General features: G+C 40.1%; 6 protein-coding genes across 6 annotated transcripts; 3 read left to right on the top strand and 3 right to left on the bottom strand.

Moving 5' to 3' along the window:
• Positions 1–727: 727 nt before the first annotated feature.
• Positions 728–3,929, bottom strand: LOC108071751 (hsc70-interacting protein 1-like). Its single transcript, XM_017162576.3, has 4 exons — positions 3,631–3,929; positions 3,410–3,552; positions 1,765–2,504; positions 728–1,685 (listed from the first exon to the last, which is right to left on the bottom strand). Exons 1-4 carry the CDS (start codon positions 3,807–3,809, stop codon positions 1,485–1,487), a joined length of 1,263 nt encoding a protein of 420 aa, XP_017018065.1. The 5' UTR covers positions 3,810–3,929; the 3' UTR covers positions 728–1,484.
• Positions 3,930–4,039: 110 nt separating this feature from the next.
• On the top strand, positions 4,040–5,401 carry MED20 (Mediator complex subunit 20). Its single transcript, XM_017162577.3, has 2 exons — positions 4,040–4,557; positions 4,620–5,401. The coding sequence occupies exons 1-2, from the start codon at positions 4,144–4,146 to the stop codon at positions 4,974–4,976; spliced, it is 771 nt and encodes a 256-aa protein (XP_017018066.1). The 5' UTR covers positions 4,040–4,143; the 3' UTR covers positions 4,977–5,401.
• A 1,133-nt stretch (positions 5,402–6,534) lies between these two features.
• On the bottom strand, positions 6,535–15,427 carry Pdcd4 (Programmed cell death 4). The gene is made up of 4 exons (XM_041775099.2): positions 15,287–15,427; positions 10,925–12,353; positions 10,662–10,801; positions 6,535–6,920 (listed from the first exon to the last, which is right to left on the bottom strand). Exons 2-4 carry the CDS (start codon positions 12,242–12,244, stop codon positions 6,845–6,847), a joined length of 1,536 nt encoding a protein of 511 aa, XP_041631033.1. The 5' UTR covers positions 12,245–12,353; positions 15,287–15,427; the 3' UTR covers positions 6,535–6,844.
• Positions 15,287–17,315, bottom strand: LOC108071755 (gametocyte-specific factor 1 homolog). The gene is made up of 2 exons (XM_017162580.3): positions 17,025–17,315; positions 15,287–16,959 (listed from the first exon to the last, which is right to left on the bottom strand). Exons 1-2 carry the CDS (start codon positions 17,217–17,219, stop codon positions 16,693–16,695), a joined length of 462 nt encoding a protein of 153 aa, XP_017018069.1. The 5' UTR covers positions 17,220–17,315; the 3' UTR covers positions 15,287–16,692.
• A 153-nt stretch (positions 17,316–17,468) lies between these two features.
• Rtc1 (RNA terminal phosphate cyclase 1) lies at positions 17,469–18,912 on the top strand. Its single transcript, XM_017162510.3, has 3 exons — positions 17,469–18,379; positions 18,444–18,597; positions 18,656–18,912. Exons 1-3 carry the CDS (start codon positions 17,567–17,569, stop codon positions 18,835–18,837), a joined length of 1,149 nt encoding a protein of 382 aa, XP_017017999.1. The 5' UTR covers positions 17,469–17,566; the 3' UTR covers positions 18,838–18,912.
• Positions 18,913–20,171: 1,259 nt separating this feature from the next.
• Positions 20,172–21,842, top strand: Yp3 (Yolk protein 3). Its single transcript, XM_017162506.3, has 3 exons — positions 20,172–20,429; positions 20,503–20,879; positions 20,998–21,842. The coding sequence occupies exons 1-3, from the start codon at positions 20,234–20,236 to the stop codon at positions 21,670–21,672; spliced, it is 1,248 nt and encodes a 415-aa protein (XP_017017995.1). The 5' UTR covers positions 20,172–20,233; the 3' UTR covers positions 21,673–21,842.
• The last annotated feature ends 1,898 nt before the right edge of the window (positions 21,843–23,740 follow it).

The following is a 23,740-nucleotide window of genomic DNA, read 5'->3' as shown; positions in this document are numbered from 1 at the left end:
AATTTTAAGTATTTCTGTAGGACCTAAAATTAAATTCCTTAACAGTTTAATCGTTAAATTTCATAATTCTTCCTAGGTTTAGTTTTTGAAAGTTAAAAAAAGAAACAAAACAAAAAAAATGTTGCCTCCCAGGAAAGTTCGATGAGTAATGCATCGCTAGTTCAAGGAAAAGACGGTGACGATGGTAGATGGAGATGTGAGAGAGACCACCCTTCTCCTGGTGGGTGGTTGGCAGTTATCAGTATTAACAACATCAGGAAAACCATTAAACAACAACAACAAACCACACATTTAGCTGGAAACGTAATGCAACAGCAATGCGGATCGCCTTCGGGCAGAACCTTAGAACATGCAAATGTTTTTAGCTCACCATGAGTAACCGACAATTTATACATAGTACTAGCTTGGCGTCAGAACAGATATATTGTTATTCTGTCCAAATCCTGGACCTCTTGTCATCATAATAAGTTAGATAAGCTCTACTCTGAGTGACCTTGCTTCCTTAAGGGTTGTCCAATGTTAAAAATCACTTTTTTTTTGCATAAATCGCTTCTTTAACTTACATACTACAACGTTCGGTAGATCCAACACAATTGCCATAGCTCATTCATTATTTCCCTGGTCGCCCAGATGCATTTGGGTCAAAACTGCAATTTTCCCAAAGGGCGGGGCAAGGCAACAATCGATTGAATAGTGACCCCATTTTGCTGACAAAAGGAAGACACCGTTAGCACTTTGGATTCTCGTTTATTATTAATTCCGTTTCGATCACTGGTTGAATGAATGCTTTACATGGATATATATGTATGTGTATGAATGAGTAAGTGATTCGTGGGCATGTGTCTTGTTATCGGATGGCTAAATGCATTTGCTTAGTACAATATTCGTTATTATTACTCAAAATCCTACTCAGTACAATTTTGTTTGGGCAAATGATGTTCTCGCTGTGCTTGCATATGGCTTTCGATCTGGTTATGTGGAGTCTTCGAGAGCATCCCGTGTTAATTAAGGCTAGTACTTTAATATACGTTTTATTTTCATCGTTTTGTTTTGGTTTCTCATCGAGCTTTAGTTCAACTAGATCCGACCGACCGACAGACTTGGCTTTGAAGTGTAGGGAAACATTTTGTTTCCTTTGATGTGAAAGGAATCGTATTGTTCATGTTTGTTCATGACGATAGATGATTTAGGAAAATGTTGCATTATTTTCTTCCTTTTGGATTAGGAAATAGTTTGCAGCTGACAGGCTTTATTAATGTCTTTTGTTGTATTTTGAAGAGAGAGTGTGTTGTAATTTTTTCTAAGGCAGCAGCTGTTTCTTCCTCCTTCCTCCTCCTCTCTGTTTTTTAGATCTTTTCCGTATCTGTCTCCCTCCTTTCCAGTGCTATGTATCGCGCTCCTGCTCTTTGTCGTGTGTATTGTTATATCTTGTGTATGTTTTGTTAACTTATTTTCATCGCCACATGTTTCATAGTTAGGGTTCCTTAATCCAAGCCATCGTCCACGAAGTCGGCGGAATCCTTCTTCTTTGTTTTCGGCTCGCTGGCCTCTTCGGCTCCAGATTTGGCCTCTGATTGGCCAAAGGCAGCGCCGATATCGCCGCCGGGAACAAACTTCTTGATAAGATTGAAGATCTTCGGATTCGACACGTACTTGGATATGTTGGCTGGATTGCCGAGAATATCCTGTGGGGGAAAATACACATTGGAGTATATTAAAGTTAATAAATAGAAAACTATATATACAAATCTCTAGAATTCCTACCTGCATAGCAGCCCCAACCTCCGGATCCTGCATTGCTCCCAGCAATTCGCTCATATCGACGCCACCGGGCATACCGGGCATGCCGCCCGGCATGCCTCCACCGCCGCCAGCTCCGCCAGGGAAACCCGGGAATGACGCGCCGCCAGGGAAGCCGCCTCCAGGGCCACCAGCTCCGCCCGGGAAACCCGGGAATGTCGAATTGGCGCTCTGCCTTTCCTGCTCTTTGCGTGCCCGCCGTTGAGCCCGCTGGCGATCCTTGATCTTTCGCTCGGCCTGGCGGCGTTCCTGCTTCACGCGATGCTGCTCTATCTTCTTGGCATTGGGCGTCACCTCGCGCAGCCATTCGTCGGCCTCCTCGTCAAAGTCCAGCTTGCAGGCCTGGCGCAAATCCTTGGCAGCCAGCTCAAAGTCACCAAGCAGGCGGCGAGCACGTCCCCTGAACTTGTAGGCAGCGGCCGAGTCACAGTTCAGTTCCAAAGCCTTGTCGCAGTCCCGGATGCAGGCGTTCGGCTTCTTCAGCTTGAGGAAAGCCTGGCCGCGCTTGGCGTGGAACAAAGCATTGCCCGGATTCAGCTCGATGGCCTTGGTGTACAAGGCAATGGCCTCGTCGAACTTCTGTTCGCCATAGGCAGATGCCGCCTGAGCGCGCAGATCGCCGGCCTGGTCCACCTCCTCCTCAGTGGGCTCCTTGGCGGAATCACCCATCGGCTGTGCTGGCTCGCTGTCCGCCTCGATCACGCCTGCATAAATAAATATATATAAAATAGTGGAGGTGAAATGAATGTTAATCGAGGAAAAATGTAAAAAATATTTAAATGTAATTAAATTAAATTTATTAATTAAATTTTGATTAATTTGATTTGGTTTAATTTTAAAAATAATAATTATTTAAGAAATAACAATTTATTTTTATCTATTTATATATTTTTTTTATTTTAAAACTAAAATTTAAATATAAATGTATAAAAATAAATTAAATTAATTTTAAAATTAAAATTTAAGTATAAATATATAAAAATAAATTAAATTCAACTAATTTTAAATTTAAAATGTAAATATAAATATATAAAAATTAATTCAATTCAATTAATTTTAAAAATAACTATAAGTAAAAATTTTAGAATAATTTGTATTTTTAAATATTATTTTTAAAATTTACTTTAATTAAATTTATTAAATTAATTTTGATTAATTTAATTTATAATTTAAAAAATAATAGTTAATTTTTAAAATAAATATTGAATACAAATAACTGAGTACAAGCTAGAAAATAATTTTTATTTTAAAAGTTAAAAATAACATAACTCAAATTTTATATAAAAATGGAAAAATAATTAACTTTAAATGTTAAAAAGCAATTAAAAAATAAAAATTGTTTATAAAAGATTATCTTATTTCTGAAAACTCCTTCAAAAAATAAGGTAAACCTAAATTGTGCATCTTTAATTTCTGGACAAGTTAATCGAGTTAGCATTTCTGTTTACTAGAAGAAGGCACCTTGCCTGGTTTGGATGTTTCCAGAAAGACTGCAAATACAAACACACACACACACACAAATGGGCAAGCAAATGTGGTGACCCCTTAATGGCCCATGTGACTTTGCAAAAACAAAAATTGACCGATTTTCAGACTGCACAACACTCACCCTCCATGTCCAGCTCCACATCCGACTCGGGCTCGGACTCGGACTCATCCTCGCTGTCCTCAGAGGCATTTTTCTCGGCATCGACGCCGGGGGAAGCCGGCTTATTGGCCTTTGCACTGGCATCGCCACCAAAGGGGCACTTGCTGCAAAGAGAATCATTCAGTTATTAGATTAAAGCCTTGATTGTGTGCCAGGGGGGGAGTGGCGGGACAAGCACTTACCTTCCGGCAGAGGCGTCGGGCATCTTGAAGTCACCCGCCGGCACCTTGCCACCGAATTTCTCAATGAAATCCTTCACAAACTGCAGCTGCGGCAGGTTCAAAACCGTCGGATTCGAGTCTACGAACTCGATGAAGCCCTTCAGCTTCAAAAGGTCCTCGTGTTGCATTGGCGCAGCCATATTCACAACTCTCTGTCGGTTTTCTTCAAATATATGGTAGATATATATATATTTAAATAAAATTAGCAAATGCGACTAGAAGTTCTGGCGTTTTTTTCTGACAAGCTAGAGCTGTCAAAACACGAGTGTCACTATCGCTGATGGAGTTATCGATGATTATGCCCCGGCCGGCACTATCGATTGTTTTGGTCAGCATTTTTCAGCAATTCTGGCAACGCTATGGCCGGTCTGGGGAATTTTCCTTGAACGCGGTCAACGGTCACACTCAGGCATAAGAGCAATAAATAAAATCAATTTGTTTATCAATTTGAATCGTTGCCAAGAAGACTGAGGCATGGGCGTGACAGTGCTGCAACCGTACCCACTGCCCGAGGGCAAGTCCGGAGCGCACATCATTGATCAGCTGGGCAAGCGCCTGCTTGCGCTGGGCGCCACGCACTCCGGCCAGTTCTTGGTCGACTGCGAGACATTTATATCGACACCGCAGCCGCACAATGGAGCGCCCGGGCGGGCGGTGCATGTGCTGCACAACTCCGAGTATCCGGCGTCCACATTCTCCATCATCGACAATGGCACCGGCAAGCAGGTGTCCCTTGTAGCGGACAATATCTTTGATCTGCTGATGCTCAAGATGACCAACACGTTCACATCCAAGAAGCAGACGAAGATCGAGTCGCGCGGCGCCCGCTTCGAGTACGGCGACTTTGTGATCAAGCTGGGCTCGGTCACGATGATGGAGCACTTCAAGGTATGTATGCCCTGTGACAATATCCCATGTCTGCCTTCCCCCTAAATCTTGAATTTTTTCAGGGCATCCTCATCGAGATCGAGTACAAGTCTTGCGTGATTCTGGCCTACTGCTGGGAGATGATACGCGAAGTGCTGCAGGGCTTCCTGGGCATCGGAGTGGCCAAGGAGTTTCCCTCATACTTTGCCACACAAACGATTATGACGGCGATGGGCCAGCAGCAGCTGCATGCCAAGCACAATGATATCTATGAGCCGATGGACACGGTGAAGCAGTATCTGGAGCAGTTCACCAACTACCGGAAGCATGTGGCATTGCACGGCGGCATGGTGAGCGGTGGTGGTCAGGGAGGCCCCACAGTGGGTCAGCCGGGCGTACATATTCCGCCCTCGAGCATGGTGGGCATGGGACGACCTTGATCCGCCGATGTCAAGGTGGAGCCACCGGATGCTCCAGCAACCGACTGATGACCCAAACGAACTTCCCGTGGGTTTTAGAAACCTCCAACAAGGATGTTCATGTCATAAAAAGGCTAAGGAAAGGTCTGTTTCGTCACAGGATTGTTTTAGATATTGCAGAGCACTGAATAGTTGTAACCCAAGGATCGTAAAACAAGTAGGTTTAGTCCTTAGTCAAAAACCGATATACCCTTTTTAAAGTAATACGTAATTGCTTGAAATGTCTAAGGATTTCTGTGACGAAGCACGATTGCATTCAAAGCTACTTTTTAAATATGCAGAATTAAATTTAATTAAGAGGTATATTTATTTGACTTTTGTATAAGCTCACATTTGAAAAAAAAAAAAAAATAAATAAACCTCGTAGACGTACTGCGAAATTATTTTAATAAACTTGCACTATAGTTTGGTTAATTTAAGAAGAAATAAAAATGCTGTTTGTACCAACAGGTATAGGGGTCTGTAGGAATAATAGAAAAACACATACAGGTATTTCTAATAATTTAAAAACCTATGTGCGAATGTCCTTTGTCCCCTGAAATACTATCAAACAATCCCTATATACAGCCATTTTAAAGACATCACTTACATTTTTCATTTTTTTTTTAATATTTTCTGCTTTAACACAATAGTTTATATATGTATATTATATATATATATATATATTTAATATATAGATGTGTGTGGGGGTCTGTGAATGTGAGTAAAAATATGTTGAATTTTTCTTCTTCATGAAATGCGAAACAATCGTAAAAAAAATACATTTTTGGGGCGAAAGCAAAGTCTTTTTCTTATCTTATCTTATAAAATGCAACGTTTATTCAAGCCAAAAAAAATAAAAATAAAGATCGTAAGTGAAGAGAAGAAATGGATCGTGGTAAAATGTGTTAATATGTATGTATAACTAAGCATAATTATGTGTACGCCGCAAAACACACGCAAAAAGTGATATACAAATTAAGGAATATATGTATATACGCGATATTTAAAAAAAAAATCGTAGAGATGATAATATAATGCGCTCTTAAGGAATAGTAACAATGTTCAGAAACTTCAAATCAATGGAATTTGCGTATATACGTAGGTGTTATACGGATCGTATAACAGTGGTTAAGTTACAAATCAAGTGTAAAAGAGTTTTCTGGACGATGTGGGTGTTGTGTTCAACAGTTTCGTATAAGTAATATATGCTTTGTTCGCTTTCAAGTACGAAAGCATGTAGTGAGACAGCGTGCTAAGTACGCTGCTGTTCCGTTCTGCCTTCTCCTCATTGAATTGCTCTGATCCTTTCATTGTATCTCGGATGCTGACCGAGATATCTCGTCTACATATCCTCGGGTTTTTCTTTTCTCTGGCTGGATTCTCTCATTTTTTATTTTTATTTTTACCGTTATCTTGTTTTTACAAATCTTTAAAATATATATACTTCCGCTTTACGTTTTATATATGTATGTAGAATATAGAAATACGTTGTATGTAGGTATCATAATTATGCAATATAGTTTAAGCGGAGATCAAATTCCGATTGATTGATTGTTTGTTTATTTTGTGTTTTTTAGCTCAAGGTTTGCGACAAAATTAACAATTTTCAGCTTCCTGTCCTCACTTTTCGTCCTGATATAACTTTTTCTTATATATGTAGTGTTTTATTTTTAGTACTTTTTTGTATTCATTTTTACTGTTTTTCCATGTGTATAATTTGGTGTTTTTGTTTTTCTTTTTTTTTTTTTTTTTTTTTTGTGTTGTTGCTTTTTTAGGTGTCCTTTTTGGGAGGCTGGAGTTGTCGTTATATATGCATATGTATATATATAGCAGCATTAAATCCCAGTTTAATCGCGCAAGGTGGGCAAGGTGACTGGCTTAACGTGTCCTCCGTCGCCCTCCGAAACGAAACGCTTGCGTCCGCTGCAATGATACAATTTAATTAATTTAATTTAATGAAGTGATAAAAAAAAATAGTTGCTTAACATTAGAACACAATTGACTAATGCTATCTGTAATATCTAATAATATATATTATTCTATCAATATTTAAATTTAATTAATATATTAAGGTTACGATTTATCCATATTTTGATTTAAATATAGGATCAAAATATAATGGAAAAATAAAACATATTTATTTATTTATTTATTTATTTTCAAATGATATTGCATGATATTGTTTATTCTGTCGATAAATGCTCTTCTACTGTGAGCCACTGTAGATTATTTAAGAAAGATCTCATAATAACAACTCTCTGCCACTCTCTCTTTTCCACTTACGCAGTTGGCAATTATACAATTATGCAATGCCGCATAAACAAATGCCAAAAATAAATAAAACAAAGAACAAGGAAACAAAGAGGACCAAAAATATGTTGCAAAATGCTTGGCGTAAATTTGGCTGCAACAACAATAAAAAAGCAAACCAACAACGATTTTGCACAAAAGTTCATTGAACCGTTGACCCTTTTTTCACGCTCTCTTCTGTGCCTCTGAGAGAGGTTCTCCCTCTCTCTTTGGCTGTGTCGGTGTCCCAGCTGCAGTTTGCAAACAGCTGTGCAAAAGTAGCGGGTGAACAAAAGAGACAGGAAGTGATAAAGAGAGGGGGGAAGACTGAGAGCATTAAAACTAGTTTTATTTTATTTTTTTTTTTTAATTTTTTTTTCATGAGAGCCACAGACCAATCAAAGAATTCTAAGCTGCAAATCAGCAACAGCAAGCAGCTGTCTGCTGGAGCCTTAATTGTTGCTTCTATAAATAAATGACCAAGTGAGAAGCTAAATACACGTATCTATGTTTGTATACATACATACATTCGCACATAACTACAAAACATAAACGTATTAAAAAAAAAAATAAATAAAATTGCGACAAGATAAGTGCACAACCACAGCGCCAAAAGCAAAAGCAAAGGCAAAGGCAAATGCAGTGCAAGGCATAGAGCAGAGAGGAGCTTAGCTCCAGCAAAGACAGTTGGAGGAGTGGCGCTTGTCTGTCTTTTTTTCGTCTAGAACCTTTAAAAGGTTGTATTTTCTGAATTATTAATTAATTTAATTTTTAAATAGATAAAAAATACATAAGTCAGTTTTAAAGCTAATAACTAAATAAAAATATTGAAATTTAAATAATAAATTAATTTAATAATATTAAAATTAGTAAGGAAAATTGTTGAATTAAGGTCCACTTTAATTGCTTGATTTGTTGGCGACAAAGAAAGCTAAGCCTGCCAGCACAGACCCCCATCAACCGTTATGTGTGAGTGTATCTTGGCATTGAGGTTCAGCTTTTTTGCAAGCTCTTTGCAGCTCTGCAGTTACGTTGGCGTTGACGCTGGCAGAACGACGTCACACATATAGTTTTTCATGTCAGTGTGTTGGAGTTGCAAAGTGAATTGTGTTGTTGTCGTTGTTGCTGTTTCAGTTGTCGCGTGTTGAGCTGTGTTGTTGTTGTTGCTGCGTTAAAAGTGGCAAAGAGCAATAGCCGCAGCCAAGGCGAATGCAAGTGCAGTTACGGACAACAATTACAACAACAACAACAACGATAGCAACTAAAGTGGGAGTGGCAAGCAGGTCGATAACAGCAACTTGGCCGCCATGCTTACCTTCTCACAAACACTAGCACAGACCCACAGACACTCAAGACGATCTTGAGCTAAATGTAGGTTGTTGCACCAACAATTCAAATAGCAACAAACAAAAGCAGCAATACAAAAAGCTTGCGACGATACATAAGCAGCGAGCGATAAGCAATGATCGCATTTATTGATACATATTGCAATATTAAGGGGTTTCAATATTTCGGCAATTTTTCAAATGTTATTCATGAAAAAATATTATTATTTTAGATATTTTTCATAAAAAAAAAATGTATTTCAAAAACCCTTATTATTAACTAAACAATGATATTTCTAAAAGGACCAAAAACCCGAATTTTTATCCTTCTATCGATACAAATTCAACGATCATAGTCTTGTTTCTAATTAGCTGGCAACGACTGTATGTACATATGTACGTATTTACATATATGTATATATTGTAACCTTTTTCACTAATACTTTATATTTTAGTATTCTCACCTAAATTAATGCAAAAAGAACACAAAGAAAAAAATTACTAAAAACAACAAAGAAACGGAAAGTTGAAAAATAAAAAAGGTGATTACAAGCAAGGGGCAATATACAAACATACACACATATGTATGTACATAAATACTCATTCCAGTATAAATATAACTAGCCGGCACCTGATTAACCGGCGCAACAGCAAAAATATAAACAACAACGAAGACTGCCCCAACGGATGACGCGCCATCAATATGTATGGAAACACTTTCTTACATACGTATGTACATATAAATGTATATGTACATATAGTTAATGTTAATTCCAAAAGCGAAACTAAACTGCGCAATAGAAATTCATAAACAAACCCAAAGACACACACACAGGCAGGGACAAACACGCCGGCCACAAACAAAACACGTCTATAAGTATCCGATATGCCTCTGCGTACACAAATCATATAATATTAAAGTATATATATACATAAATATATACATACATAAGATACCGAGCCAAAAGCACGAAAAGAAGAAAACAAAAATGAAAGAATAATAAACAAGTCAAAGCCGGCAAAAAATATATGTATACAAAAATAAATAATAAAAAAAAGCACGTACACAACCCACATTTACTATGTACAGCAGAGGTCAGTATAATAGCAACGGACGATGATGAAAAAAATAAAAATATAAATAAATAAGAAATAAAATATATAAAAATATATACAAATTCTACAGGTGTCTTTGTATACCAGGTGTCTTTGTATACAAGGTGTCTTTGTATACCAAAATTTAATAAAACTTTAAAGATATGGAAAAATTGTTATATATTTTTATAATACATTAATATTAAGTTTAGGTTATAGATGCTTAAATTATATAAAAAATAAGTATTGGCATTGAGCTCATGACCTTTTGACTATGACCTTTACTATAATAGCAGTACAAGTTGCACGTTCTGAACGGAATTTTCCACCCTACTACTGAGAGATATTAAATTGAGATTTTCAAATTTGTTGCAAATTTTAATCTTAACCACCACAAAACAAAAGGCATTCACTCAAGTAGCCCCTAAAAATAACATACATACATATTTAGTCTGATTAAGCTTTTTAAAGAAAACATATGTATCTTTAGTTGGTCAAAACTATTTTTGCTGCTATGATATTGACCACAGTTGTGTGTATATTTTGTAAACAACAGTGTATAGGCATTTTTTTATGGCGGGGGGTAAAACTTTGGGGGCGTGCCGTACCGTCTTTACGGCTGCTAAAAGATTACGTAAACACGGCTCTCCGCTCTCATTGCGTTCCCCAGAGTATACACTTTGACGAACAAACGTTCTTTATCATCGCATGAATTTCTATTTTGTTATCAATAGAAAACAAAACAAAAAACAGGACATTTCTTAACAATCTATGATAATGGTGTCGATCGAACCATCGATTTATAATTTGATATTTTTAGTGAAATCATAGTTGTATCGCCAAAGGACGATTTACAGCTTAAAACCTTAATTTCTGCTATAAATAAATGGCCCTTTGTATTGAGCTTTACTTTTTCAAACACATACATATGTACATTATTTATTTATAAACTTACCGCGATGGCACATTGTTGATTATTTTGTCGGTAAGGAATCCGGCGCGATTGCAGCGCTCGACGAAGCGATCGAGTATTATATAAGCCAGTGGCACATCCAGAACGATATCGGCCATATCATCAAAGACGCGTATAAAGCCCTGTTAAAAAATAATGAAAAGAGTATGGAATCCAGTTGGATTAAAGTGTCGTTTTATATTGACTTTACTCTGATCTGAATTTAAAATAATTCTTAATAAAAATAAGTAGATGATCTTACTAACCTGCTCCATGCCCGCGGGCAGCACCAAGCAGGTGAGATCCAGCTGCTTAAGCAGCTCACACATGGCCTCCTCGGTGGTCTGGCTGAGGGACTCTAGTGTCATTACGATCGCCTCGTAGACGAGCTCGTGGTGATAGTGAGGCACCTCCAAAGCACGCAGACAGCGCTGCGCCTCGGCCACATCGCGCGAGGAGAGATACTCCTTGAGCAGAAGCTCCATCTGCTTGGTGATCGTCTTCACCGGACGCAGTGGGCCACCCATGCCCCAGACGTTGTCCAAATGCGCCCAGCCTTGCTTGTGTAGCAGCGAGTCGGCGCGACGAAGGGCATGCTCGGCATACTCGCCCAGCTGTAGACTACGCAACTCTTCCTCAGCCTTGGCCACAAACTTCGGCGGAATGCAATCATCGGCCACGGCGCGGGCCATAAAATTGCCCAGCATAAAGGGCGCCTCTGGAGTGTCCAGAATGAGATCCGGCAGATTGCCCAGGAGCATGTTGAAGCCCTTCTCGATGTCCTTGCCGGTGATGACCCTGCCGTAGAGATCGGAGATCAGCACCGAGGTCATCTCACGCTGAGAGTCCTTGTGGTCCATAGCGATCTCCACGAGAATGCTAGTGATGTGCTCCCGCAAGGGACCCTGCAGTATCTCATCAAAGCTCAAGGCCACCTCGTGTGTGTCCCCGTGCTCGTAATACTCCAAAACAATGGGCTCCGCCAGCTTGAAGAACTCCTCGGGTGTGATCTCCGTGATCACCTCGCGCAGCTCCACATTGCGATCGTTGCACTCGCTATCATAGTTCGGATCATTCTCGTCTTCATAGACTTCGGCAAGAGCTTCGGAGCCGGGTAGCCCCCAAACTCCCTTGCCACCGGCACCACCCTTCTTTGGCAGACCACGGCCGCGGTTCAGGTTCCGGGAGCGACGACTATTCTTCCAGCGGCGATGGGGCACCACATAGCCACCGGGAGTGGGTAGGATACCGTTGATCACTATTGGCGAAACACCGGCACCACCCGCTCCACTCACTCCATTGCCGTTGGTTTGGCTGGGACTGCCGCTGGATGTGCCGCTGCCACTGTTCTGTCTTTGGACGATCAGCCGTTTTGCTTTGCGCTTAATCCTGCCATCATCCACGGGCAGCGGCTTCTTGATGTGCCCATTCGTGGCGCCTCCGCCGTTCAGCTCTACCGCCTGAATGTCCCCATTGAGCTCTCGTTCCACGGAACTCTCCTTTGAATCGGATCCCCTCGCCGGAGATAGCGATTGCAAGTGTCTGCCATTAGTGGAGCGCTGCTTAATATTCGATTCCACTTCCATACTCCCGCTTTTTATGACCCTTTTGAAATGCACAGCGAGGATGTGTGAGTGATTTGTGGGGGCTTTGTATTTGTTTTTGTACTCTGACACCAGGTGCGCGTCCTTTATTCTACAAATAATAATAAATAATTCACAATTAATAATGTGTCAAAAATCAATTGGATGCAGCAGCATATATACTACATAGATACATATATTTATATATGTATGTAAGTTTAAAAGCAATGAGTACTTGGTATTGTTTTGTTGGGAAGATGAAAACTAATTTCCTCTACATTAATTTATCATTAAATTAATGGCATTAACACTAGTTTAATGTTTACAGCCTTAAACTTTTACGATAATTAATAATAATAATAATAAATAAGAAATTAAACGAGAAGCACAATGAGAAAACAAAAAAACTACCTATATTTCATTTAGTTTTATTGCTGTATTCATAAAAATAGCATTAAAATCTATAATTTGGAAACTTTACAAAAGGCTTCTTTCTATTACAGGTAGCATTCGGTGTTATGATTACTTTTATTGTTTTTTTTATTTGTTTGGTAATTTTATAATATAATATAAATTATATTATTTAAATATATTTTAAATCACTTTCAAAATTTAAAAAAATCAATTTTGTTCTCAATATTCCCCATTTGGTTCCATATCTTGAGGATATTCTGTTGGCCACAAGTGTATGTATAACGGTACTGCGTCTTGGAAATTGCAAAATGTTTGTCAATGGTGGCTTGGGTGTGACTGGGATAGCGATAGACAGTATCGAAACTCCCCTACAGTCAAAATTCAAGGTCACGCAACAACAAAAACAGCAGACACATAATTCAGTTACCATTTAAGCTTTTCAACCCCCAACAAACATTAGCGTCGTCTCTATCGCACCAACTCCGATGTATTATTGTATGTTTATGTATTTTTACATATGTAAATTAATATATGTATGTATTTACATTGTATGTACTATGTATTTGTCAGCTGGTATTTGTTGTTTGTTGTTCTTTCTTACTAACAAGTTGGCATGTAAATAATTATGGTTTAAAAGGTACAACTTCTGAATGTGCAGGGCACTAGATTTTCCTAATGCATTTTTGCATATCAATGTACAGACATATCTAAATACATATGTATGTAGATGTCGGAACATACATATGTACATAGGTTATTTTATTTGCAGTTTCAAATTTCTGTTCGTTTTCGTTGCTTTGTTTTCGTATGCATTTTCCAACTCATGTAGTAACGCAGAATACAAATAAAAACAAAAAGCACAAACAGCAAAAAAAAATCGCTGTACATTTTTTTATGTCTGCGTTGTTTTTGGTGTTAATGTGTTGTTTTGTTTTGTGTGTGTGTGCTTTATATTGCGTTGCTGTTGCTTTCACCGCCGCCTTTTCCTCGTATTCTTTAGCCGCCGGTATTCCTACATACATACATATTTATGTACGTATGTCCCAGTCTTATGTACATACATTTGTATGCTGTAACCGGTTTTATGTTTGTTTTGCCCGGTTTAACCTTGAAAATTTAGTGCGCCTCACGAATTTCTATGTTTTTATTGCCGTCTCCTTCCTTTCTCCGTTCTTCTTCTTGTGCCGCTGCTTTCGCACTTGTTGTGCCCCTTTTTTCTGATAACAACAACATCGTGGTAGCGGTAGCAGCAACAAAAACATTTATTTTCGGCTGATTCCACTCTCTTTCGCTCATCTTTCTCTCCTTTTTTTTACCCCCGAAATCGGAAAAGGGAAAAAGAGCTTGGGAACGAAGGAGACCAAGAGGAGGGGCGAAAAGCATAAAAGTGACGCTGTTGAAATTGCGTCGCAAAAATTTTGCAAAACCCAGCAGCCCAATAAGAAAAAGCATTATTGGCTACATTGTATGTTGCCGGTTATAACAGCGAAGGCGAAAATATTAGTTCACCAAGTTCATTCAAATATTTTCAATCAGAATAACATAGTTTTTATAAGTTTTTTAAATATGTACATACATATGTATACATAGTGTCAATGTAAATCATACCGTTGTTATAAATAAACAGATATTTTGTTTAATCAAGAGCTTTATACAGTACCAAGTACAAGTTCCATGTAAACGTTTGATGCACTTTTGTAACTGTATACATATGTATGTATGTATGTTTGTGTGCCGGCAAATGCTGGCAGTTAAATTTGCTTTGGGTACCACTACTGTAAATCTACATACATATGAATATTCTGTGTATGATTTAAAAAAAAATCTTTCTTTAAAAGGAAATTGCAATTCTGGCTTCGTTTCCAGACCATACTTATGATATTACACCACCACTGTGAACAGGCTTTATCAACACAACACAAACACACATTTTTCCGTTGGAATACGAACGAATGGGAAGATTGAAAGAGTCCACGAGACAAGAGGGAATCGGATGACATGCAAACTAGGAGAAGGAGGAGGCGCAGAATGCAAATAAACACGAGGCGAGCCAAAGACAAGGAGACAACAAAAATAAAAACATGAGACAAACAAGTTGCGCGTATGTTTGTGCAGGCAGAAAAATACCACCCAACCCCACATCTCATTTTGGCAGCTGTTTTTCGGTTTTCCGTTTTTGTTTTTCTCGGTTTATTTTTCGGGTGCGTGCGTGCGTATTGGTTGAATTTATCACGTACACCAATTTCGAATCCAGTACGAAAATATTACATGTTTTCTACATATGTACATATGTATGTGCATGTATGTATAGGAGGGCACTCTTAAAACTTAAGTCTTGGTGGAACCTAATGGAAAATTATTTAAGAATTCAAATCCCAATTCGTTCATTTGAAGTTTATTTTTTAACGTAATTCCTATTGTACAATTTTCATAGCATGAGACGTGCGCTTTATTTAATAGAAAAATAGTATTTTAAAGCTCTCCCTATTTTTGTATGTACATATGCATGCATGTATTTAACGACCGCGACTGTATTTTTGTTTTGTTTTTCGCTTTCACATTCGCATTCGCCGGCAGTTTTATTTTTGTCTCTACTTTCAATCGCTCTTCGCCGATCGTTTTGCCACTTACCTTTAGTGCTTCTGATTTGTTTGTGCCGCTTCTCTTCTGCTACTCCTTCTCCCACAACACTAACTTGCTATCTGCCTCTCACTTACTCTCTCTCGTTTGCGATGCTGCAACAACTGCAATTGCTGTTGCTGCTGCAGCAAACAACAACGTCGGCGTCGACGCTGGGAGCCTGTTTTTTTTTTTGTTTGTGGGTTCTTTTTCTGCGCTCGTTTCTTTAGCGTGGGCAAAAATGCACTCACAGAAAAAAATAGTGTATGTTTACTAGAAGTTTCCTTCGTCGCTCCTGTTTTACTCTTTCTATCCTTTTCACTCGCAAACACGCACACACACACACACCCACAACCGTACAGTAGTGTGCGTGGGGAGCTGTTGCCTTCTTTGTTGTTGGTTTTGCCGCTTGGTTTTCAGCTACTTAGCCCAGTTTTTTTGTCTTTTTCTTTGTTTTCTGATTATTTGTCTTTTAACTTTTCGCCGAGCTATGAACTTTGTGGGAAAAAAACTTTAGGAAAACCGTGGTTTCAACACGCCGTGAAAATCAACTTGACTGAGCGAGAGAGCAACGCGGCGAGCGCTTTTATAGCGGTTGTCTGCGCGTCGGGGTGTCGACTTGCGGAACTCTCTCGATTTGCGGTCGACTTTATTGCCGTGTACAAGCGCAGTTTAGCCGATTTTTTGCTTTGCAATATTTTAAAATTAACATTTTCCTCGTTTCGTCAAAAAGCGGCTTAAATAAATGCTCAAAATGCAGTAGAATTGAATGAAATTATTTTTCAGATTATATCTGACAAATATACCCTTGCTATATTTGATTACAGGGCCGCTCTCCCTCTCTCTGGTTCTCGCTGGCCGCATGTGCGCAAAAGCAAAGAAGGGGAAAATTAACTAAATTCCAAAGCCCTGAGAGCACAGAGTTGCCATATTAGCTATGTAATAATTTTGCGGTGTTTTCAAAAAGTACTTAGGTGGCAGCCGAACTCTTTATATTCCAAATAAACAGAAGAAAATACATGAGTACATGTTCTAATTAGTTAATTGACATTGGAATGCCTGTGGTCTGCCTTCCAACAACACTGTCGTTTGCGTGATCAACTTAAAACTTTAAGCTTACATACATATTTATTCAATGATTATATTATTTTTTTTTTTAAGTGCGAAGAATGTAAATGTTTCATTACAAATACATACATACTTTTTCATTTGATTTTTTTTTATACTTTTCTTAATTTGCCATTCAAGTATACAAAGGGTGGCAACACTACGATAGTGCGGTTCTTTTCGAAAATGCGAACAAAAGAGAATAGAAAACAAAGTCCCGATATTCTGCTGTGGGTAAAAGGGAAAGAAATTAAGTTGCCGTTTCCTAGCTTCAGTTAAATATTGTAATATGTAAGAAGAACTCCCATTTCCTAGAACTTGTCGTTTTCCATGAAACGGATGCGCTCGCGAGCGCGAAATTCGCGGCGTGCCGCCGGCCCGTTTCCCTGGGGATTGATGATGATGAAGTTCTTTTCACAATGGGTCTGCGGATTGTATGTCGGTGCCGGGGGCTCAGCATCCCAGTCCTCAGTAGACTCTATACAGAAATTGGACGCTCGTGGCTCCATCGGCGGTAGCTGTTCCGGATTCATAAAGTGTACCATGGTAGATCGATTTGGACAGGTTCCGACGTGCGTCTAAAGGTTGGAGGATAGGCAGTTTAGGGAAAATCTCTCCACAACAACGGTGCAGTTGGACTTACCGTCATATCAGCCACGGAGTGCACATGGGTATTATTAAACGGGCAACGGACCATTTTGGCGGAAGGAAAGTTGCGTGCGCAGCGTATAAGGTGCACGGTAAGGCGGCTTGGAAGCAGGCGATGGACGCTGTCAAAAGGGCACACCACGTACCCATCGACCATTGATCCCGGAACAACTTTAGAAATTTTCGACATTGTTCTAACGTTTTCTTGTGTGTAAATTAGAAACTCAATTTAATTTTCGATCTCTCCGATCGTCCTGTGGTCGACTTGTAGTGTGACCTTCCCCCTAAAAATATCGAACAGTGGAGATTTCTCCCTAAAAAACCCATTGCTATCGTTATCGGGCTTCCCACAAAAACAATAAAAGTGGATTTTGGTCACTTTATTTCGATGAAAGCACTGCCAGACCGTTTTGCTTTATCGATAAACGTTCTCCACACAATCGATTGCTTTTGTTTACGTCTTTGAACGCACGTGCATTTGGTTAGAAATCAATTTTATTTATCTATTAGACAGAAGGCGTTTTTGGCGATTCCACAATGCCGTTTGTTGCCCAGGAGGGTAATTGCCTGATTTATCGCGGCAGCAACTTCCTCAAGCAGCGTTTGATTCTCTCCTGTTTGTCCGGAAAGCCCGTAAAGATCAATCAAATCCGATCGGAGGACGAGTCGGCGCCAGGCTTAAGGGAATATGAGATAAGCCTGATTCGGCTGCTGGACAAGATAACCAACGGCACCAAGATCGAACTGAATCCGGCGGGCACAAGTGTTATGTTCTCGCCGGGCCTGCTGCACGGCGGCTCCATTACCCACGAGTGCTGTGTGCAGCGCGGCATTGGCTATTATTTGGACGCCTTGATTGCTCTGGGCCCGTTCTGCAAGAATCCGCTCCACTGCAACCTGCGCGGGGTGACCAACAGCAAGGATTCGCCGTCGGTGGACCATATCAAGGGCGCTGCATTGTCGCTACTCAAACGCTTCCTGCTGGTCGACGAGGGTCTCGAACTGAAGGTAGTGCGTCGCGGCGCCGCTCCCCTTGGCGGCGGTGAGATTACCTTCCGGTGTCCAGTGCGCAAAAGCCTGCGGGCCATCCAATTCCAGTCGCAGGGCATGGTGAAACGCATCCGGGGCACCGTTTACGCATGCAAAGTGTCGCCCGCAATGGCGAATCGCACCGTGGAGTCGGCCAAGGGATGTATGCTGAAATTCCTGCCGGACGTCTACATTTACAGCGATCAGAACAAGGGCAAGATGTCGGGTAATTCGCCAGGCTTTGGCATCTGCTTGGTGGCGGAGACGACTGACGGCGTGTGCTATGCCGCCGACTGCTGTTCCAACACGAGGGAGGAGTCGGTGAGTTGTGCCTAATATTCGATAAAGACTCGATTTTAAATGCGATATGACATTATTTTCAAAGGACACACCTTCCATACCCGAGGATCTGGGCCGGGAAGTTGCCATGCGTTTGCTGGACGAGATTTATCGCGGCGGCTGCGTTGACTCCACCTACCAATGGCTGGCAGCGCTCTACATAGCCTTGGGGCAAAAGCATGTCTCAAAATTTCTAACAGGTAAGGGAGATGTACCTTGTACCTTGAAAATGTTTTAACACTATGAATTTTATTGAAGGCGCCCTTTCCACATATACTGTACACTTTTTGCAACATCTGCGAGACTTCTTCTCCATCACTTTCAAGCTGGAGAATCCCGAGGCGGAGGACGATGAGGAGGAGGATGTGCGTGGTGCCCAGAAAGTCCTAATGGCTTGCGTGGGCATCGGCTATACGAACATCAACAAGCGTGTCATCTAAAATGTTTCCTAGGCTAATGAACAATTTTTTTTTGTATGAAAGAATAAGAAATTAAATGTTTCGGAAAATGTAGAATCGTAATTTTAATTAACAGTGTAAATAAATTATTTAAACCATGAAATAATGAAATGCAATGGTAAGAGAGCTACAGTTTTTGGGAATATACTCATCGCCTTTTTTTATATTAATTTTTGTATTTATATAAACATTTTATGTATATTTTTTTTGCTTTTGAATTTCAATTGAATATAATTTTAATAGTATTTTAATTAATATATTAAATAATTATTTTAATTTAATATAACTTTGAATTTATTGATTTATTTTGACTTGCACTAAATCGTTTCGGTTTCAATGAAAGTTTTTACACCAAAAAAAAAAACAGCTTATATTTCTATGTACATGTGGAAAAATGCTAGTCACCTTGATTTTTGATTTTTGGCCGGTAGCCAATCGAAGGTGAATGCCAGGGTCACATCATCATCGTCCCTAAACTGACGCAGGTGTAGCAAGTTTGTTGCCAGGTCAATTCTAATCAAGAGAGATCCCTCAACGTGTTTCTGAATCAGTCTGGCTTACAAAATAAGTGCAGAGAGGAAAATTGAAGAGGGGAACGTTGCTAAAGTAAATTTTTTTTGTTAAGAAGTGGGTATATATTATTAAAAAAATAAAGTTACCTTTAATATATGGAAATATAATGTAGATATTGGAGAATACAGTAATTAAAGTATAAATATATATACTATTGAAAAATAGCCAAAAAAGGCTTTAAAAATATAGTTTAAAGTTTATTAATGGCATATATGTACCGTTATTGCAAAGTTGAAATATTGATTTTTGTATCAATAACAGTATTGATATCATCATATTTTCTTGTACGAACTGTCTATAAATCTACAGAACCTTTTGAATTCTCTTTAATCATTAATTTATGTTTTAATTTTTTGTAGAATTTTTTTAAGCAAACTTTTTAAAGTATTGGAAAACCCTATTGAATTCTATAATGCCCCATTTTTGCATACACTTTTTCTTTAACATTTACTATGATAATATTGTGGGTTTTCTTTTTTTGAAAAGTGTAAAAAAGGTTTATGAACCTAATATGTTATCACAGATCCGCTGGCAAACGCATGATAATATATATGTATATACTGCAAATATATATATAGCTTTTCGCCATTTTCCGCTGGCTGGCAATTTTTTTTCCAACAACCGATCAGCAGAACGGCGGCAATTTTTTTGGTGGTCAGCAAAATAATATATTACTATTAACTGCTGCTGCTGATTGAGCCGGAGAGACCTACTATATAAGTTCCGGCTTGGAATGGCAGAGACCATCAAACGTCGTTCTACGTTTGGCCCGATCTGATCCACCGATTGTCTCCGATCCCCCGAGATGAGTCTGCGCCTGTGCCTGCTGGCCTGCCTTTTGGTGGCGGCCCAAGCCTCCAAGGATGCCAACATGCAGCTGAAGCCCACCAGGTGGCTAACCTCCTCCGATTTGGAGAGCGTGCCCTCCCTAAATGACATTACCTGGGAGCGTTTGGAGAGCCAGCCCCTGGAGCAGGGTGCCAAGCTGATTGAGAAAATCTGTAAGTTATCCAAGGAAAAACCAGTATTTATAAATTATCAATTTAATTTGATATTAATTTTTGTAATCCTTAGACCACGTTAGCCAAATCAAGCACGATCTGACCCCCAGCTTTGTGCCCAGCCCCAGCAATGTGAACGTGTGGATCGTCAAGTCCAACGGCCAGAAGGTGGAGGCCAAGCTGAACAACTATGTGGAGATTGCCAAGGCCCAGCCTGGTTTCGGCGAGGATGAGGTGACCATTGTCCTTACCGGCCTGCCCCAAAACAGCCAGCCCGCCAAGAAGGCCATGCGCAAGCTGGTCCAGGCCTATGTCCAGCGTTACAATCTCCAGCAGCTGCAGAAGAACGCCCAGGAGCAGCAGATCAAGAGCACGGACTACGACTACACCAGCAGCGAGGAGCAAGCCGATCAGTGGAAGTCGGCCAAGACCTCCAGCGGCGATTTGATCGTAAGTTATTCTATATATTTATGCGGTTTTCAACCTTATTTAAACGCTTAAAATGTTAAACCCTTAAAGCCTCTAAAATTCCACTTAAGATGACTCTATTACTTCGTTTTAATTACAGATCATTGACCTCGGCTCCACCCTGACGAACTTCAAGCGTTACGCCATGCTGGATGTGGCCAACACCGGTGCCATGATCGGCCAGACCCTGATCGAGCTGACCAACAAGGGTGTGCCTCAGGAGATCATCCATTTGATCGGCCAGGGTATCGCTGCTCATGTGGCCGGCGCTGCTGGCAACAAGTTCACCGCCGAGACCGGACACAAGCTGCGCCGCATCACCGGCCTGGACCCCGCCAAGCTGCTGTCCAAGCGCCCCCAGACCCTTGTGGGACTCTCCCGCGGCGATGCCGACTTCGTTGACGCAATCCACACATCCACCTTCGCCATGGGCAGCCCCATTCGCTGCGGTGACGTTGACTTCTATCCCAATGGACCCTCGGTCGCTGTTCCCGGCTCCGAGAATGTTATCGAGGCCGTGGCCCGTGCCACCCGCTACTTTGCCGAGTCCGTGCGTCCCGGTAGCGAGCGCAACTTCCCCGCTGTGCCTGCCAACTCGCTAAAGCAGTACAAGGAGCAGGATGGCTTCGGCAAGCGCGCCTACATGGGCCTGCAGACCGATTTCGATCTGCGTGGCGATTACATTTTGGAGGTCAATGCCCAGAGCCCCTTCGGTAAGCGCAGCCCCGCCCTCAAGCAGGCCGCCTACCACGGTGTCCATCGCTCCCAGAACTAGGAAGTTGCTTGTTTGCTCCAACGGACAAGGTGACCACATCCGTCGTCTGATACTCAGAAAAACAGAGAAAACACCCGGAAAAATGTTGAGTCTAGTGAAGAGTTCCATTGAACGAAAAAAATAAACAAAAAAAAATCTCATAAAAATAAAAGCTGCAATTAAAAAACATATATATTATTAATATTTCTTTTTATTCATTTTACTCTGGTTGAAAAAAAATTCTGGTTGTTAACGTCAATGTTGTTTCCTTGGAAATTTCTTTACCTTTACAATTACTGGATTTATATCGAAAAATCTTAAAAACATCCATGTTTTTCCACCTCTATTCTTCAGTCCGTTGCAAACTTATGCTCAAAATTATAGTACCCTGTAGGAGTACATATAAAAAGACAACAAATGCAAGGTTTTCTAAATTTATGTGATCTTAATAACACAGAACAGAATAACACGATTAACCAAAACAATCAAAGATACTAACCATGCGTTATGACACCTAATAATTGAGTACAGGTAAAACGGACGAATGGGGAAATAAACAGCAGATATCTTATGATAGAAAGAAATAAAACCCATTGCAGACTATTTTTAAACATACACCACGGGTCAAAATAATACGAATATTAAGTTATAGTATGAAGAAATATTATAAAGTTATTAAATATATTGTAAGAATAACACTGTATAACATGGGTAGTTTGAAAAAGATACATGAGAAGAGGGAGTATGAAAATAAGGCAACTAGTGTCCATCACAGCTTGATATGCACTCAATTAATGAGCGAGACAGCAGGAAGCAGCATTAGTTGCATTTAGTATACCGTTAGCTATTTTACACATCCAAACATACCGCTAGCAAAGAACTTGTTATGTTTGTTGCTTTTGCTTTTCGGGCATGCGCCGTGTAAATGTCAAAGTTAAACTCTATCACATGCAATAGATAGGATAGCATCGGACAGGATAGACAGAGGGGGGACAGGTGAATTGCGATGGAGTGACAGAAGCGGAGCGGCATTAAAAACAGTTGGCTTCTTCTGTTTGTGCCCGTCGTGACATGTTTGCTTTTGGCTCTGACGGAACAGAATTCGCCGTAACAGCCAACTGAAAATGCCCTTTACGTCAGTGGGGCAACTTAACAGAATTCTGCTTTCGCTTTTCTCCACTTTCTTCACCCTCTCTCGCTAAACTTGCAGTCACAGTTATCTCTCTCTCTCTCTCTTTTTGGGGCGCACAAGGACGCCGGGACGTTGGCAGATATCCATAAATCCAATTTACAGAGCCCCCTCTCAGCTGCTGCGTCGTCCCCCAAGCGAGAGAGTACAAGAGAAGGGGCTTTCTTGCGGGCGCTCTTCGTGCGCACAATTTACACAGCGGTTGTACCGAAAAACCTCGATTGCCGTTTATTCAAATCTCTGATTTCGAGTGGGATTGACTGCAAAATAAAATAAATACTTTTCATTAAAAAAAAAACAAGAGTAAATATTAAAATAGGTTAGTTGTTAGTATAATTATTGTATAGTACAATCGTAGAAATTATGAGCATTAGTAATAGAAACATGAAAGATATGTACTTTGCATTGGGAGAATTGTAAGTTTCATGAAGTTTATTCTCTTCTTTCTCAGGCTTCATGAGTTCCCCATCCTTTTCATTCATAGGCTTTCTTCAACTTCCTTTCTTCGTTTCTTCTTACTTCGTTTCTTCCTTTAACTTGATAGGACCCACATCCGTTTCTTCCTTCGACGTGATGGGACCCACGACAGCTTCTTTCTTCTTCTTTAAGGGGCTAGTCGGTAGTAGAGATGTGAATAAGATGGATGTATCGATAATACTATGATAGATATCTTAAAAACATTTTCAGAAGTAATAGCCCCTTTGCCTGCATATCATGTTTAAATACATTCTGAGGAAAGACACAATATACAATTAATTTGAACCGGAGCTTTTAACGGAAAATAATTTTTCGGAATCGCCCAACCGAGGAGCACTCTCTAATCGCTCTTCCGCTCAGTTCAGTGCTGCTCTCCGTTGTTTGTTTCCGCTTGCTTGCTGTTAGAGCGCAAGTTTCCGCTGA

The sequence above is a fragment of the Drosophila kikkawai genome, chromosome X (assembly GCF_030179895.1).
Source record: "Drosophila kikkawai strain 14028-0561.14 chromosome X, DkikHiC1v2, whole genome shotgun sequence".
NCBI classification, from domain to species: domain Eukaryota; kingdom Metazoa; phylum Arthropoda; class Insecta; order Diptera; family Drosophilidae; genus Drosophila; species Drosophila kikkawai.
Note: the sequence above shows the minus strand (reverse complement) of the source record. Positions and strands in the feature narration are given on the sequence as shown.

Excerpts from the sequence above, each read along its gene's own strand:
- Yp3 (XM_017162506.3), top strand. The coding sequence starts at position 20,234 with ATGAGTCTGCGCCTGTGCCTGCTGGCCTGCCTTTTGGTGGCGGCCCAA. Across the intron at positions 20,430-20,502 it reads CAAGCTGATTGAGAAAATCT|ACCACGTTAGCCAAATCAAG; the intron begins GTAAGTTATCCA and ends TGTAATCCTTAG. Across the intron at positions 20,880-20,997 it reads CCTCCAGCGGCGATTTGATC|ATCATTGACCTCGGCTCCAC; the intron begins GTAAGTTATTCT and ends TTTTAATTACAG.
- Pdcd4 (XM_041775099.2), bottom strand. The coding sequence starts at position 12,244 with ATGGAAGTGGAATCGAATATTAAGCAGCGCTCCACTAATGGCAGACAC. Across the intron at positions 10,802-10,924 it reads TGCCCGCGGGCATGGAGCAG|GGCTTTATACGCGTCTTTGA; the intron begins GTTAGTAAGATC and ends ATTTTTTAACAG. Across the intron at positions 6,921-10,661 it reads ATCAACAATGTGCCATCGCG|CGGACGCAAGCGTTTCGTTT; the intron begins GTAAGTTTATAA and ends GTATCATTGCAG.
- MED20 (XM_017162577.3), top strand. The coding sequence starts at position 4,144 with ATGGGCGTGACAGTGCTGCAACCGTACCCACTGCCCGAGGGCAAGTCC. Across the intron at positions 4,558-4,619 it reads CGATGATGGAGCACTTCAAG|GGCATCCTCATCGAGATCGA; the intron begins GTATGTATGCCC and ends GAATTTTTTCAG.
- LOC108071751 (XM_017162576.3), bottom strand. The coding sequence starts at position 3,809 with ATGGCTGCGCCAATGCAACACGAGGACCTTTTGAAGCTGAAGGGCTTC. Across the intron at positions 2,505-3,409 it reads TGTGGAGCTGGACATGGAGG|GCGTGATCGAGGCGGACAGC; the intron begins GTGAGTGTTGTG and ends TTATTTATGCAG. Across the intron at positions 1,686-1,764 it reads AGGTTGGGGCTGCTATGCAG|GATATTCTCGGCAATCCAGC; the intron begins GTAGGAATTCTA and ends TTTCCCCCACAG.
- Rtc1 (XM_017162510.3), top strand. The coding sequence starts at position 17,567 with ATGCCGTTTGTTGCCCAGGAGGGTAATTGCCTGATTTATCGCGGCAGC. Across the intron at positions 18,380-18,443 it reads CCAACACGAGGGAGGAGTCG|GACACACCTTCCATACCCGA; the intron begins GTGAGTTGTGCC and ends TTATTTTCAAAG. Across the intron at positions 18,598-18,655 it reads TGTCTCAAAATTTCTAACAG|GCGCCCTTTCCACATATACT; the intron begins GTAAGGGAGATG and ends ATTTTATTGAAG.
- LOC108071755 (XM_017162580.3), bottom strand. The coding sequence starts at position 17,219 with ATGTCGAAAATTTCTAAAGTTGTTCCGGGATCAATGGTCGATGGGTAC. Across the intron at positions 16,960-17,024 it reads ACTCCGTGGCTGATATGACG|ACGCACGTCGGAACCTGTCC; the intron begins GTAAGTCCAACT and ends TCCAACCTTTAG.